We start from the raw sequence: 17,538 nt of genomic DNA, 5'->3' as shown, positions 1-17,538 counted from the left end.
TTTTTTGAAATGTAGTCTATCTACCATGTTATACGAGGGATACCTGTATATTTTTTTTCTTCGTTCAGCACTGTAAACACTCTTAGAGAAAAAACTACTGGGTCTAGAAAGCTCAGATTTTAAACTTAAGCTATTCTTGTTATCAGTGAGATACTGGCCAAACTTCCAAGAGGCTAGGTCAGAGTTCACGGGGATTTCCCATAGAGCTATTTCAGTTTTATGGCTTAATTTTGTGCTTATAAGAACAAAATTACATCAAAACAAATGATTAATGTTATCCAGAATAACAAAAGCTCAAATTTATATGTATCAAAACTTTTTATAATGATTTTTCTAAATGGCATATTTAGAATGGTTCTAAATGGTTTGGTCCCCAAGCATTGACAGAATTGTACATTGTCTTATTGTAAAGTACTAAGTTATTTTTGCCTTTTACAACGATTATCGACACGAGTGTGTCCCGGAAATAGCCGTTACCTAACGGGTACTTTACGCGGATTTGCGTTAATGTGCCAGGCCTGGACTTTAAGCATGCACCGAAAGAAATAATGACAAAGTTAGTCAAAACCAATCCAATATTTAATAATTCTAATAATGACTATGTACAAAAATTAGTAACAATCAACAACAAATTTATTCAAAGAAAATCAATAAGAATCAACCCGACAGAACTCAAATCAATCTATTTGCTAACTTAAATCTATTCCCCTTTGGAACTCAACAAAAAATTCAAAGACAACTTTATGTACAACAATTCTTATGAACTAAGGTTCTAATCGTCACTTCAATATACTAGGAACCTGTTTCCTCAACTCTCAAGACTTTCTAATCTTCGATCCACAAATTGAATAACTTCATATCGCCTTGGAACTACTTTATTGCTATCGGACACCTCTTGTCATTTGCTGCTACAAAGCTCACCACGCTCGTTGCTAACAGAAGCTCACCTCGGTCATCTTCACTTGAGGTTTGGACTTTATACTATGAGGTGACGTCACAATTCTGATTGAGATCACTCCCCTCATTTACATACTTATCGCTAACAGTAAACTTCTTTTCTGCCTGGCAACCTATTTCCTGACAATACTTGCCAACCTTTTACATTATTCCTTTTGACAATTTTTTGGGATGTTTTATTCTTTAAGGTTTAGCAAGTACCTAAGTTGTGCTGGTGGGATCTTCCCCCCTCTTTCTCAGTGCGGACTTACTTTTTTTTGCTCGGGAGTGCAAGTGTGTGCGAGTTTTTCTACGGCGCTTTTTTTTCGTCAGTGAGTTGGTTCTCTTTCTTCTATTTTTNCAATGGGGAAAATAGGAAGAAAAAACATTTATTTTTATATACAAATTAAATCACAAATAAATAAGGAATACAAACTAATAAAAGATAATAATAATAATAATAATGAACACCAAATATTTGTATTTCTCAGATTCTCAACTGTGTACTGTACCTGCTTTTGCACCCCCCTTATAAACAAAAAATGATTTAAACAGATTAAAATTCACAATGTTTTCTCATTTTGACTCCAAAGAAATAATAATCTTAAATTTTATTTTATCGATCTGTGTAAAAGATCAGTCCAAAACTTAAATAATTCAATAACTCAGACACTGTTCCTGAACTCTTCTATTATCAATTAAGTACAAAACAGTTTATTTTTTCATTTTAGATAAATTTCTATGTTGTTCAGGAATTTAAAAAAAAAAATGTTTTCAATTGTTCTAGATAAAAACATAGATTCCACTTATAATAGATAATATGAGTCGTCTGATGTCAGAACCAAATGTCCCAAAACGTGTAAATTAAATCAGTGATCCTCAGTTATTCACTCCGTGAACCAAGTAAACTGCGTCACAGATGAACAGAAGACCACCTATGATCTATCCACTTCTTATCCTGTAAATATTACATAAGATGTGTGCCATAATGTTTTGCATTTGCTGTTGATTTATTTACTTTAAATTCTTTCATTTCAAAGTAAATAGAGAGGTTGAGGCGCACGTTTTAAACGTGTAAACGTGTACGTGTGACGTTCGGCGCCGCTTTCCCGTAAGCCTAAAAGTTTGACAATGGTGTTTGGATAGTCGGTGGAATCACGCTCGACAGTCCATACACCATCGTCAAACTTTTAGGCTTACGGGAAAGCGGCGCCGGACGTCACACGTACACGTTTAAAACGTGCGCCTCAACCTCTAATAACGCATAATATGAGAAGAAAGTACTGTATTTCACAGAAAATTTTTAACGTATAATTGCGAAAAACGTACAACTGAAACACATAATTGGAGTTCACTGTGTTTACAAACTTTTGCAAAATTTAGATTAAATTTACAGTTTGTTATCAAAGTTTGAAACGTTAAATTTTCTCTACAGCATTAAAAAAACATTGTAATAGTTTAATTGAACCCTGCTTTAAAATTGATTTTAAAACATTTAGATATTTGATAATTCGTAATTTCGTTTATATTTCCTTTATATTACAAACTTGCTACCATATTCTTTATTATATTAAATCGAACTTTAATCATAATGAAAATCCAGTTTTCAAATTAAATAGACTATATTTTAGAAACAGATTTCTCTTTTTAAACGTAGTTTTCTACACATCAAAAATGACGAGTTTTATTCTCATGTTCAAGAATCCCGAGAGAACGTTTAGGCTACGTATGTTTGAAAAATTTCAAACACGTAAGCCCGTTCTATATACTGAATTTGTATTGTAAGTTTAAGTTACCGGTATGTATATTCAATTATAGAAGCCAAATTTGAGGCTCTTCAAAGATTTTTGATAATTTATTGTAGAACACGTTTTTCCGACAATTTTTATTTATAGATTTCCGAAATAAATTATTACGGAGCGAATTTATATTAATGTCATATTCTCTAGCTAAAATGCCGTAGTGTTTTGTTATTAATGCAAGCATTTTCTTTTAATAATAATTATAATGTGGAACTCTTACAGTATCATTTTTGATTTTCGACTCATGAGTATATCTGAATCTAATTGTTTTTAATTGCAATTTATGGAACACTGTTTTATTCGTAGAAACTTTGTGACTCCGTATAACGCGCATGTAAAACGTTAACACTTTATCACATTTCAGGATTAAATACTGTAGCCTACTTTGAAACCTGATTATTTGAGAAAATACTATGTACAGTACGTGAAAAAATGGAGATCCAGCTAAAAATACTGTAAAGGACATGTCTAAATTCTTTTATACAGTGCGTATAAAAAACGTCTGTCCAAATACTTTAACAAAACTGAATACAAAAAGAATTAACTTCACCATTTTTATAAATACATTTAGTATTTCTATTGTATTAATACAAGCAAATTATGGATTATATTTATGTACAGTACAGTACTTTTAATATCAGCAAACAGCTTTCGTGTATAATAATTATTTGCGCTATCAAAACATTTTTTAAAACCACTACAGTATTTAAAAAAATTTTTTTATACGTAACATATTTATACAAAATAGTATATTTCTTAAAAATCGGTTGAACCAGTTCTGAACGAATGAGTAACATGTATAAAAATATACATATAATTGTGACGTTAACAATACAAATTTTTTCATATACTGTATACCACTAATACAAAAAAAATAAAATATTTTATATTTGTAAATGCTTTAAATGATAAATTACCGTCTGTAAATTTGATACAGAATTATTGGAATAGCCTATACAGAAAACATATTCTAATAATTCGTAATGATAAAAGTTATAAGGGAAACAGGGTTTCAAAACCTGTTTCTTCTGTTCGTTTTAAAACACGCCACATGACGTCATTATATTGCTTATACAATAAAGAAGTTAGACACGTCATCTTTCAGATATTTCGACCAATAGGAACGTTCGATAACTTGGATGCCAATTCACGTGACGGCATGCTTCAAGATACCGACATTTGTTTGATGTCGACGATCGCGGTTGAACGTGCGTGCGCGTATTGTTAGCATGATTGCTTTGCTAACATGAAGACTTAAAATATGTTATAGCATCTCATGGAGAAGTTTCTGTATTTTAGTTTTGTGTATTTATTATTGTTGACACCATTTAGTTTCGTTAATTGTCAAAACAAGCGTAATGAATTGCCGAACTGTAACATAGGAACGTCGGAAGTGTCTATAGGTGAAAGCAAAAACAGAAGGTGAGCAATTTATAATTTTTTTGCAGCAAGATTTTAATGTATGCATCGAACACATATGTTAAAATCGATTTTGTATCTTAAGAGATCCAAATTAATTTGATTTTTATTTTACATATTTTTAATGTTGTTTGAATGATGATATATATAATGCAATTAACGTAAAATGATTAGATAAACTGAATGTAATATGGTATCATTTTCAAATGCGTACTAAGGATGACATGATTTTATGATGCTTGCAATGTAATCGTTACTGAAAAATTGTTTTAGATATTCTGCAATTATGTATTTGCAAACACCTACAAAAGGATTTACTTGTTTAAAATTTATTTTAGCATTTTAAATAAACTAAAAATTTCATAAATACAATCAGTTCTCAATAAGATGAGCTTGTTTGTTTTAAACAAAGGTTTGCTTCATAAAAATACACCGGATTGAGGAATAACAAAAATTTATTTGAAGTAATTGGTAATTATGGTTTGACACTTTTCGACAAGTTCTAAATTAGATTTGCAATTTTGTCCAATTTAGTAAAATGTCTTGGGGAAAACTCTGTTTTATTATATATGTAATATAACATAAATGCATAAAAGCTTGTTTGCAGGGTATGACGACCACCTACATTTTGTTGCATTCAAAAATACAATCTGGACTGTCAACAAATAAATGTTGACAGTCCAGATGTTTGCAAAATTCACTGGAATATGACTTAGGAGACATTCTGAACATACTCAAGAGCATTTATTTTTGTAAAGAGTGGTAAGAATGCAATCTAACGCTGGTTCTTATCATTAATTGGTTCAATGATGTGACGATGAGCAAAAATCTGAGAGATTAAATTTTCTTCAGTAATGTTACCAATAAGTCACAAATTGATTCAAACGAAGCAAATCCACACCTATTGAGCAACAAAATGTTAGCAGTCGGCTTTAACAGATTTAATTGCATCCTAGCCAGTAACTAACAGAATGAACATTCTAATTCGGTAAGAAGTTTATCATCACTATTTTATTGCCATATTTTTCAACAAGGTTTTCAGTCATTAATTAATTAATTTTTTATAGAGAGATAAATCACAATTGGCATTAATGAGGTCATTTATCCACCAAACTGATTTTGGAAAGTTCCAATTGCTTTTATATTTATTATTTTTGATATATATTTCAAAGAGCCCCTTAAGAGATCGTCTTCAGGTCTGTGTATTCAATGATTGGAATGCTTGAATAGAACAATGACATGTTTTGAAAAATTAAATGAAATAATTCTTGGATATATAAAAATAAAAGTAAATATAAAATTAATTAGAAGTACCAAAAAAACTAATCACTCAAAAATTATAAAAATACAAACAAGAACATTCCATTATAATGTCCCTATGTCACAGTTGGTTACATGATCATATAGGGATTTCCAGGGACAAAAAACAATTACCTTAATTGTTTTTCATATGTAAAATTAATACAATTGTCCTTTTTGTCAGATTTAACTATTTTCAATACTTCAAGTATCCTGATGGGATTGGAATATTTTGATCTCTTGATATTGGAAGAAGGCGTGCACAAATTAAATCTTGCTGGAATTCAATTAAGGCTCTTTGATAGATGTGCTTGTTGTTGGATTATTCCAGTCTCCAAATTGGTGTCTGAACTCTATCATCAAAAAGCATTGATTTTATTTGAGCAACTTACAGTAATTTCAGATTTAATTGTTGTGTAGATAAATTTCATTCAAAGTTTGAAAATTTTTATTAAACTACCAATGTCAAATTTAGAAAAGTTTATCGTACTGAAACACTATCATTTATTCTGTTTGTTCTGCAAGAACAGTTTACCTTATTAAATATTTTTAACGTTAAATGTTTAACAAACATCAAATGTAGTCCATATTGCATATTTCATCTTATCAAGAACTGACTGTGTCTAATTTTATTATATATAAGTTTTGTTTGTGAAATTGATACAAATATGGAGTCTGGAGTATAGATGAGAATTTTGAGAATGGAAGTTATATGACACTGGATGATGATCATTTTTCTGATATGCATGGTTCCAAAACTTTGTAAGATTAAGTTTTGTTGGCCATTCAAGACCATATAATAACAACAACAGTACATACTTGACCACTAATTATATTCATTACAAATTTCTAAAGTGCTATAGACTGTTAATACTAAACTAAGTCTTAGTAGTCATCTATCAATATATTAAGTGTCAGACTGAGTATTCATTGACAACTGCATCATCTTAGAAGCCATAACTAAGGTTAAATATAAATAATGAGCTAAAAATCCCACGGGAAGAGGGATTATGAATAACTGCAATGAAGACATTCCAAGTAAACACATGGTACATAAAGTGCTATCTGTTGTCATTCTGTAAACAAGTGTAATGATTGAGAGAAATTTACATTTCCTCTTATAATTCTGTTCAGATTAAGTTTTCATTAGATGATAGAAAATGGTGGTAAAGTTGTATATGAATTTTGAAAGCTTTAATCTTTGGTAAGCTATGTCAAGTTATATATTACAAGTCTCTACTAGCAGTCAATGTTTTTAAATTTCTATGATTTTGATAAAATAAAAGTCTGTCTTATTGTTCATCTATAAAAATTTTAAAATTTTAATTTTCTGAATGAAGGTAATAAAAATTAATCAAAATAATTAATCCAAAAAATATATTAATACTATATGTATATAGCTCTTCAATATTTTCATTTCTTCAAACATTATAAACATAATTATCACATATATATACCCATATTTCATGTACAGTACTGTAATTTTTATATTCATAGATAAAGCATTACAATAATAGTATTTTTAAAATCTTATCCTGTATCTTCAACTTCTACTACTATTGCTATTTTGTATTATTGGGGAGGAAAATTATATAATTAATTAATAAAAGAAAATTAAAAAATATTCATAGGATATTCTTATATAGCAATTCCTCACTTAACGTCATCAGTAGGTTCTGTAAATTGCAATGTTAAGTAAAACAATATATTAATATAATGAAATAAATTTTACCATAGGCTAATTAATATAAACAACATATGATTTTGTTAATATCATTTCACTTAACATTATTTTTCACCTCACTCGATTTTACTGTTTAATAGGTAATATATCAAGAGTCACAGCAGTGACTCCCTGACAAGTAAAAAAAGATACTAAGTTACTAGTTGTCAATTTTTGGGGGTTGCTTTCTTCATCCCAAACACCTGAAGTAATTCTGAATATCTCACTTGAAAGATAGTTGTTTGTTATAATTGTTTTCTTAGGTAGTGTGCAAAATTTCACAATTTTCTATAAAGCAGTTGCCAAAATATAAGCAATTGAAAGTGCAAAAATTACTTAAGAAAAAGAAAAATATCAGTTTTTTTTTTTATACAAGTATCCCTCATACAACACCACAGTTTTGGAAATCCTCCATATAAAATTTTCACAATTTTTAAGTGTAAACTTCATTATTCAATGTTTTTTTTTTTTAATTCAAGTAAGCAGGTGTGTCATCTCGAATTTGCCCACAGACTTTAGAATATTGAAATTTTCAATTTGTTTTGTTCCTTTTGTCAGATTTACTTTAATGAAAACTGATAGTAGAATTTTTCTTTCTTGTCCTAGCTTTCCTATCAACCAAGTGTCGTGTCATTATTTTTAGACTTTAACCCTTAAGGGCTAAGGTCTAAAAGTAATGACTGTCATGTGTTTTGTTTTTATAGATTAATCTCCCTATTTAGTAAAGCTTACTTAAATATGTTTAGGTAAGTTGTTATTAAATGTTGTTTTTTTAACTGTAGGTAAGTACAGGCATACCTCGACTTACGTCGTTTCGAGTTACGTCGTTCCCGATTATACGTCGTTTGTCAAAAAAGTATATGGAAAAATAAAAATCAAGTTTAAGTTATTTTACTCAACTTTACATCTGTTCACCACAAATATTGAAGTTGTAATATCACTAGAAAAACGTTTAAAGCACATAAAATCATATTAAAATATATACTAGTATGTTCTGTATTTACAGTACATGCATTCGTAAATTTAGAATACTTTTTCTATACTATATTAAAAACTAAAATTTATTTATTTGTAAGTTTAAAATAGATTTTTATTAACCATATATTAATAAAAATGCATTAATAAATAAAATACAGAACCGGGAATGGTAATTTATGGTTTAGCCTAGTGACAAGTAGATTCGGAGACAAGTAAATTCGACTTACGTCGTTCTCCTGGAACCAATTACCGACGTAAGGCGAGGTATACCTGTAATCATTTTTAAAAATGACAAATGAAATATAGCAGTATCTCGGTATTCAAGCACAAATTCTGGAAAAAATCGCTCTGTACTAGACTGAATAAATGTGACCTGCTAGAATAAATTCAAATTATTGATTAATAACATATTTTTATTTTGTTATCCATAGAAAATTATGAGAAAAATAAAAAGTGAAGACATTGCTGATATTTCTGATCAAGATCAACAAAAACACTCAGAAGTAAAAAGAAAATTTGTAAAAAGAAAATGCCCTTGTTTAACTAAAATTAATATTAACATATAATACAGTATTTTTAATTGTGCTTGTTAGTTAATTATTGATTGGAAAGAAAGTATTGATTGCTATACTAAACATATTTCTCTTAGCAAAAGTATATAAAAGAATGGTATAATTTTTTTTATTACTAACTTTCGGAACATAACCCTGTTTTACATTAGTCCTTTGTTTCATATAGTGCAGATTCACATAACATGGCACTTTTTTGAAATGTAGTCTATCTACCATGTTATACGAGGGATACCTGTATATTTTTTTTCTTCGTTCAGCACTGTAAACACTCTTAGAGAAAAAACTACTGGGTCTAGAAAGCTCAGATTTTAAACTTAAGCTATTCTTGTTATCAGTGAGATACTGGCCAAACTTCCAAGAGGCTAGGTCAGAGTTCACGGGGATTTCCCATAGAGCTATTTCAGTTTTATGGCTTAATTTTGTGCTTATAAGAACAAAATTACATCAAAACAAATGATTAATGTTATCCAGAATAACAAAAACTCAAATTTATATGTATCAAAACTTTTTATAATGATTTTTCTAAATGGCATATTTAGAATGGTTCTAAATGGTTTGGTCCCCAAGCATTGACAGAATTGTACATTGTCTTATTGTAAAGTACTAAGTTATTTTTGCCTTTTACAACGATTATCGACACGAGTGTGTCCCGGAAATAGCCGTTACCTAACGGGTACTTTACGCGGATTTGCGTTAATGTGCCAGGCCTGGACTTTAAGCATGCACCGAAAGAAATAATGACAAAGTTAGTCAAAACCAATCCAATATTTAATAATTCTAATAATGACTATGTACAAAAATTAGTAACAATCAACAACAAATTTATTCAAAGAAAATCAATAAGAATCAACCCGACAGAACTCAAATCAATCTATTTGCTAACTTAAATCTATTCCCCTTTGGAACTCAACAAAAAATTCAAAGACAACTTTATGTACAACAATTCTTATGAACTAAGGTCCTAATCGTCACTTCAATATACTAGGAACCTGTTTCCTCAACTCTCAAGACTTTCTAATCTTCGATCCACAAATTGAATAACTTCATATCACCTTGGAACTACTTTATTGCTATCGGACACCTCTTGTCATTTGCTGCTACAAAGCTCACCACGCTCGTTGCTAACAGAAGCTCACCTCAGTCATCTTCACTTGAGGTTTGGACTTTATACTATGAGGTGACGTCACAATTCTGATTGAGATCACTCCCCTCATTTACATACTTATCGCTAACAGTAAACTTCTTTTCTGCCTGGCAACCTATTTCCTGACAATACTTGCCAACCTTTTACATTATTCCTTTTGACAATTTTTTGGGATGTTTTATTCTTTAAGGTTTAGCAAGTACCTAAGTTGTGCTGGTGGGATCTTCCCCCCTCTTTCTCAGTGCGGACTTACTTTTTTTTGCTCGGGAGTGCAAGTGTGTGCGAGTTTTTCTACGGCGCTTTTTTTTCGTCAGTGAGTTGGTTCTCTTTCTTCTATTTTTAAGTTTCTAAGGTGAGTGGTGAGGAAACCTTCGTCCTAACAAAACATAAGCCCCAAACAAAAATAGAATGAAAAGCAAAATAAAGAATAACTAAAAATAACAATCAGACGTGATTCCTTACATTATGTCTTGATGTAATAATATAATTATTAACCAAAAGATAAGCTTGGCACTTTAAAGCAATACCCATGCAATATTTATGAAAGATAAACTTATTTAAAAAATTTGACTGCTTTCTAAGTGTCATAACTTTTTACTTGGCACAATTTTTTTACATCTTAAATACTTTTGTTTGGATTTAATAACAGCAATTGTAATTATTACAAATGTATTTATAATCATAATAATTACAAGTAAAATCATTATGCAAGGACTTACTTTATACAGTTTTATTTAAATGATATCTCATTGACTCACTGGATAAAAAGTTAGATGCATTTGAAGGTGATTCAGATTAGTGACTTGATATTAAATATTCCCAATAAATTTAGTTAATATCTTATAATGTTAAAGTGAAAAACTGTGACCTATAATTTTTTTTTTAATTACTCAAATTAACACTTCAATCAAAAGCCTTAAATTGTATTCCAGCAAGGTTTAATTTAAAAAAAAGAAAAGTTTTTTTGATTAACCTTTTTGAATTTAAACCTTACTGGAATACAATTTAAGGCTTTTGACTGAAGTATTTATTATAAAATTTCAATCTACTAAGTGGCATTTTAACTCTTAATTACTCAAATTAAACATTTGACCTGTGATTTTGATTTAATAAATTTGACAGTTTTAGAAGGTTTGCCATTGCGTACCTAAAATTGTAATTATATAAAAAATAACCAATTTTACAATAATAGAATAATATAGGCATACTTAGTTCACTTAAGCTTTTTTCAAATAAGAAATTCATTTAGTAAAACGTAATAGAGTAGGTGTGGTCAACAAGTCAACTCCTGAGTCATTTTTAGTTAATTGGGAATAATATTGCCTGTTAAAACACACACACAAAAAAAAATTATAATTTTTATAGGAATATATTTCTACCATAAAATCTTTTAATTATTGCTGTGGGTTATTATCACTATTCTGTACATTACATCAAATTTTTTTTTTCTTTTATATCATCAGTACTTTTGACTCATGAAAGTCAATCACATCTCACTATAACAAGGGTTTCCACCTTTTTTTCATTTACTGACCCATTTAAAAAAACCTTGTTTTCATAAACCTCATCAATATTATATATATAATGTCAGATATTTTTCAGCCAGAATATGTTGTCTGCCAGTACAGTGCAGATAGCATAATTAATAGCCAGTATGTAGCACCAACAGTTACTCGGTAAAAAAATAAAACTACTATACGTTGAGTCAGTATGTATGTACCAGCAGTAATTATTTACAAAAAGAGCACTATAATATTATGTGTGTGTAACAGCCCTTCTACATATTTGCAAACTTTTATCAATCATCTTTCAAACTTTCGTTGACTCCTTAGGAGTCAATGCCAACCTTGTTGGGAAGCCTGGAATTAGCATATCATTTTGGAATAAATTTTAGAATTTAATGAAATTTAAATACTGTAAAATAAACTTTTATATATATATATATAAAATGTCTAATATCAAGAGAGAGAAAAATTTCATGTTTGTTTTCAAGAAAATATTGATATTTTTAAAAACTTTTCCAGTTTTGGCTGCAGACAACAAAATTCATTGAGTTTGCTCTAGCATTTCACTGTAATTTTTGTTGTTACAATTTAACTTTGGTTTAACAGCTTGTAATGAATTATGATGTTAGTTATGATACAAAAACTAAATGACACTATTAATTTTTTTTCTTATATAGCTACATATTTGGCTATTAGTTTTGGACTTGTCACACCACATTTTTTTTTAGGAAACTTGACTTGGATGTTTTTTTTAATAATAAATTTCAATTCCAATAGGTACATTTAAAACAATAATGTAAAAGATTTTCTCATTAAACACAATTTTATCTTTTAAAATACAATCTTGTAAATAAATAGTATTTGTAAATTTTTTCTTTAACTTTTCCATAAATTGTAAAATTGACACTATTAAATAAAAATTGCATTTGAAGCATTATAATAATTTACTTACTATTTTTAGCATGCTCCACTACAGTGAGAATTGCTTATATTAGGACTTTTGTGTGTCGTTCAGATATGGATCTGTAAAATTTGCATGCACATGCTCCGTTCAATCCATTTATTGCACATGAGTAACAACTACTTGATTCCAAGAATTTATAAAATTAATTTTAAACAAAATTAATATTTGATTTGCTTTTGTGGATCATGCTATCGGATTGGCTTGACCAAGCTTCTTGTTCTTTGCTAAAGAAAATCATTTTTAAATGTTGCATGCATCAGAACTTGAGAAACTTTAGAAAAATTTCCATGTTCCATCAAATGGTGAGAGATATCTTTACTAGTATTTAAAATTCAATTTTTGTTCCATGAAAAATTTTGAATTTGAAAGATTTGAATAGGCACTAAAGATGTTATGAACATGAATAGTAAAGAACTGGTTTTTACTGAAAGTTTGAAAGAACTACTAATTATTTGTGGAGTTTTCATGCAAATATTTGTGACTCAATTTCATACTTGCCAATCTTTAGAATGGGGAATAGCTGGGACATTGGTAGAAAAACACTGATTTTTGAATAAAAGTCAAAAATTTTTTATTAACATTAATATTGCACAATTATGTTATCTCTGCATATGATATCTTATAAAGCTATTGCCATAAACACTGTCAACTCTTTAACATCAAAATTTAAAAAAGGTCAAATATTTTGAGACATCATAAAACTTGATATTGCATGATGAGTGCCTCCTCTTATATACCTTTGTGCGATGATTTGCTATGTTGGACTGCAATTTGAAAAAATTGTAGATTTATAAATCTCCACTGTTGTCTGTCTTTCCTTAATCTCAGAACAGTTAGATAGATGAAATCCAAGACCAGATATGGAAAGCCAGATATGAAAAACTTAAGATGCCCCAATTAACTGTATATGAACTTTTGATGTAAAGCAGAAGTCACATTAATTCAATTCAAAAATTTTCCTTGTTATGAGTTAGATCATGGCTTCTTAAACTATAGGTCGCGAGATTTTAATGCAAAATATTGAAAATAATTTGTGAGTTTGAAAATGGCGCGCTTTGTATCATAGGTTTTGTGATTTGTATATATCTTCAATATATATGTATATTTTCCTTTCCTTCTTTGTTCTTGTTCTCTTTGTTTTTAACTTCCTAGAAACTTCTTTCAAGTGTGGGTGGTGAGTAAATGTGTTAGAAGACAAAAGAAAAGGGGTAGCCCGGAGGGCAAAAGATAAGACATTTCACACCACTTTTGGCTGTGACGTCAGAGAGTGAAGACATGTGGTGGAGTTGTCCTGGTCGTTTTGGCATCGTCAACTATCTTGGGTACCCATTCTTGACTAGTACTAGATATCTATCTGTCCTATTTGTCTATCCTTTCCTTATTTCCTTTTTAGTATAAGTAGTCATTAATTTAGTTTCTGGCTATAGTTTTATTTGTGTNTAGCAATTCCTCACTTAACGTCATCAGTAGGTTCTGTAAATTGCAATGTTAAGTAAAACAATATATTAATATAATGAAATAAATTTTACCATAGGCTAATTAATATAAACAACATATGATTTTGTTAATATCATTTCACTTAACATTATTTTTCACCTCACTCGATTTTACTGTTTAATAGGTAATATATCAAGAGTCACAGCAGTGACTCCCTGACAAGTAAAAAAAGATACTAAGTTACTAGTTGTCAATTTTTGGGGGTTGCTTTCTTCATCCCAAACACCTGAAGTAATTCTGAATATCTCACTTGAAAGATAGTTGTTTGTTATAATTGTTTTCTTAGGTAGTGTGCAAAATTTCACAATTTTCTATAAAGCAGTTGCCAAAATATAAGCAATTGAAAGTGCAAAAATTACTTAAGAAAAAGAAAAATATCAGTTTTTTTTTTTTATACAAGTATCCCTCATACAACACCACAGTTTTGGAAATCCTCCATATAAAATTTTCACAATTTTTAAGTGTAAACTTCATTATTCAATGTTTTTTTTTTTTAATTCAAGTAAGCAGGTGTGTCATCTCGAATTTGCCCACAGACTTTAGAATATTGAAATTTTCAATTTGTTTTGTTCCTTTTGTCAGATTTACTTTAATGAAAACTGATAGTAGAATTTTTCTTTCTTGTCCTAGCTTTCCTATCAACCAAGTGTCGTGTCATTATTTTTAGACTTTAACCCTTAAGGGCTAAGGTCTAAAAGTAATGACTGTCATGTGTTTTGTTTTTATAGATTAATCTCCCTATTTAGTAAAGCTTACTTAAATATGTTTAGGTAAGTTGTTATTAAATGTTGTTTTTTTAACTGTAGGTAAGTACAGGCATACCTCGACTTACGTCGTTTCGAGTTACGTCGTTCCCGATTATACGTCGTTTCGAGTTACGTCGTTCCCGATTATACGTCGTTTGTCAAAAAAGTATATGGAAAAATAAAAATCAAGTTTAAGTTATTTTACTCAACTTTACATCTGTTCACCACAAATATTGAAGTTGTAATATCACTAGAAAAACGTTTAAAGCACATAAAATCATATTAAAATATATACTAGTATGTTCTGTATTTACAGTACATGCATTCGTAAATTTAGAATACTTTTTTCTGTACTATATTAAAAACTAAAATTTATTTGTTTGTAAGCTTAAAATAGATTTTTATTAACCATATATTATTAAAAATGCATTAATAAATAAAATACAGAACCNGTAGAGAGTTCATGCATTTTAAGGATATCATGAAATGCATGCATTCTCTAAATTGATTGTCTATGTGCTATTTTTTCTTTTTGAATTTCATTTTTCAAAATGGGAAATATACCAGCTTAAATTATCCAGATTTATACTAAATGTTTGAAATTGTATCACTAAATAGTTTAGGAAAATGGTAACACTGTATCAGTGTTTAATATTTTTTCCAGATTTATACTAAAAATCCATGAGGTAAACCCTTGAAATTACTCACAAAAAGAAGTATAAATTTTCTATTTAAGCTATGTGGATTGTGTGAAATGATGCAGGAAGTGAGTTATCACACTTTTTAGAGCTTTTTAAACCTATCTACTCTTCCATGAAATTTTTGCTAGAGGATAAATCAGATAATTGTCCTATCTCATTTTCAACTTTTCTGTCAAAAGATTTCCATCAAGGGTGGTTGTATAAGTTTAATTGGAAGAATTAATCAAATTTGACTATATAATATTTACTTGCTTAGCACATGTCATCAAATTGATAAATATTATATTAAACTAATATGATTACTGTAAACTGATTAATATATGATAAATAAATGATTAATATTTAGTAATTTATAATTTCTTTAGACTTTTTGTTTAAAGAAACTTCCTAATTATTCAGTACAAAAGTAATATTAATTTGTTTTACTTCTAAGTAACCAGGTGATAATTTTACAATTGTTGTTATTTAATTAAGATAGAATTTTGATTATTTTCTTCCATTGTGGATCAATAACATATCTTTGTATGTCATTGGTGGTTCTGAAGTTATGCTAATTAACTGTTTTTATGATAAAATATTTATATTTGTATTAAATTATATTGATATTTTTTTAAAAAATGTTAATGCATTAATAATTTCTTTTTATGTCTGATATTTTTAGTAATTTATTAATTATTGAAAAATAGTTAATAATAATGAATCACCTATGTAAAAATAATCTAAATTATTTAAAAATTATAATCTTTCTTAGAAATTAAATTTTAACCAATTTATAATTAATTAAAATTTTGGTATTTGAAATATATTTTATCTTATAGTTATCAAATATGATATTATGTTTTGTGTTGATATCATACTTAAAATTAATAATCTAATAGATAGAAACTGCAAGCTGTTTGTTTAGTTTTAAAGAAAGGGTTCCATCTGTATGAGTCATCTGTGACTCATCTTTCTATTAGTGGATACTTTCTGCAGGTGGAGAATATATCTGAACACAGATTAACTTCTTTTTGACAATAAATTCTCAAAGACTACAAAAATAAATAAATAAAAATTTATTAAAAAATTAATTATTCAAAATTAATAAACAATTTTTAACGATATTTCTTATGTTTATTTAGTGTAATAATTTTGTAATAACTTTTATAGATATACATTTTGCAAGTGAATTTTTAAACTTGAAAATTATTTAAAAGTAGAAAAAAGTTTAGCATTATAAAGAAATATTTATTTTATAATTACATATAAACCAAGTATATAATATACAATAATAATAAACAAACAATATGTCAAATTTTAATTGGGCTCTAAACTTAACAGTTGAAGTATTGTACCTATCTTTATAATTATTTTCTGGTAAATTTAATAATTAGAAATAAATTAACTAATTTAGAATATTTTGGAAGAAAACGTCATTCCAGAGCAGGACTCAAATCTGCAACTCCCTGCTTACTACTGTATATTAAATTTAACACAATATGGCAGCTCAACTGCTTACCTTTAATCCAAATTACATATCTTTATAATTAATTAGCTATATAGCTTGATTAAAATCTGGCAGTATTGTTTAATTATTTTATTTTATTTGATTATGTAATTATTTATTTTAATTAATAATTAATTTTAAAAATTTTCAATTAAAAATGTATACCTTTATAATCATGAAATTATTTATTTTTGTATAGAGAACTATTTATAGTGAGTACTTTAGATGGAAAGATATCTGCACTTGACCCAAATGATGGAGGAAAATTAATATGGAGTCATGATACTGAACCTGGTGCCTTATTATCATCAAGTATTAGCAATTTAGAGGTATGTTTTTAACTTATTATGATTTAAATTTTTTAATATGAATTACAAATTGTAACTAGTAAATAAAATGGCATAAATGACTGCATTATTATATAATAAGTAACTTAACACCTTCCATACTCTTTCCAGCAAAACATTTTAATGAAACAAATGTTTTCTGCCTTTAAGAGGCCTGCCTCAGATTTTTAATGGAAAGAGTACAGAGGGTGCTGAATTGCTTACTGTTAGTGTTCCAGCAACTCAAGAATGCATTAATATATATTTATTAGGAATTTTTACTTTTCCAGCTGTTATATATAACAAAGCCAAACAATTGCCAAATTATATTTGTTATATTGCTACTACTACTATTACTTAATAATTAAAAGTAATTATTTTATTACTATTATTATTTTAAAAGTACAGTAAGACTCTGTCTTAAGCGGGGTCTTTTAAAA

The 17,538-nt window shown here is 28.4% G+C and overlaps 1 protein-coding gene across 1 annotated transcript in view; it reads left to right on the top strand.

Annotated features, from left to right (window-relative positions):
• The first annotated feature begins 3,849 nt into the window (after positions 1-3,849).
• LOC111636179 (eukaryotic translation initiation factor 2-alpha kinase-like) overlaps positions 3,850-17,538 on the top strand; it is a 29,261-nt gene continuing 15,572 nt past the window's right edge. The window contains exons 1-2 of the mRNA XM_023381374.1: positions 3,850-4,160; positions 16,972-17,101. Of these exons, the coding sequence (XP_023237142.1) occupies positions 4,015-4,160; positions 16,972-17,101 (276 nt within the window). The 5' untranslated portion in view covers positions 3,850-4,014. The remainder of the gene's footprint in view (positions 4,161-16,971; positions 17,102-17,538) is intronic.

Source organism: Centruroides sculpturatus, unplaced genomic scaffold (genome assembly GCF_000671375.1).
Source record: "Centruroides sculpturatus isolate CEXI.00-Female unplaced genomic scaffold, Cexi_2.0 scaffold208, whole genome shotgun sequence".
Lineage (NCBI taxonomy): Eukaryota > Metazoa > Arthropoda > Arachnida > Scorpiones > Buthidae > Centruroides > Centruroides sculpturatus.
The sequence above is the reverse complement of the archived record's forward strand: the minus strand, read 5'-3'. Positions and strand labels throughout refer to the sequence as shown.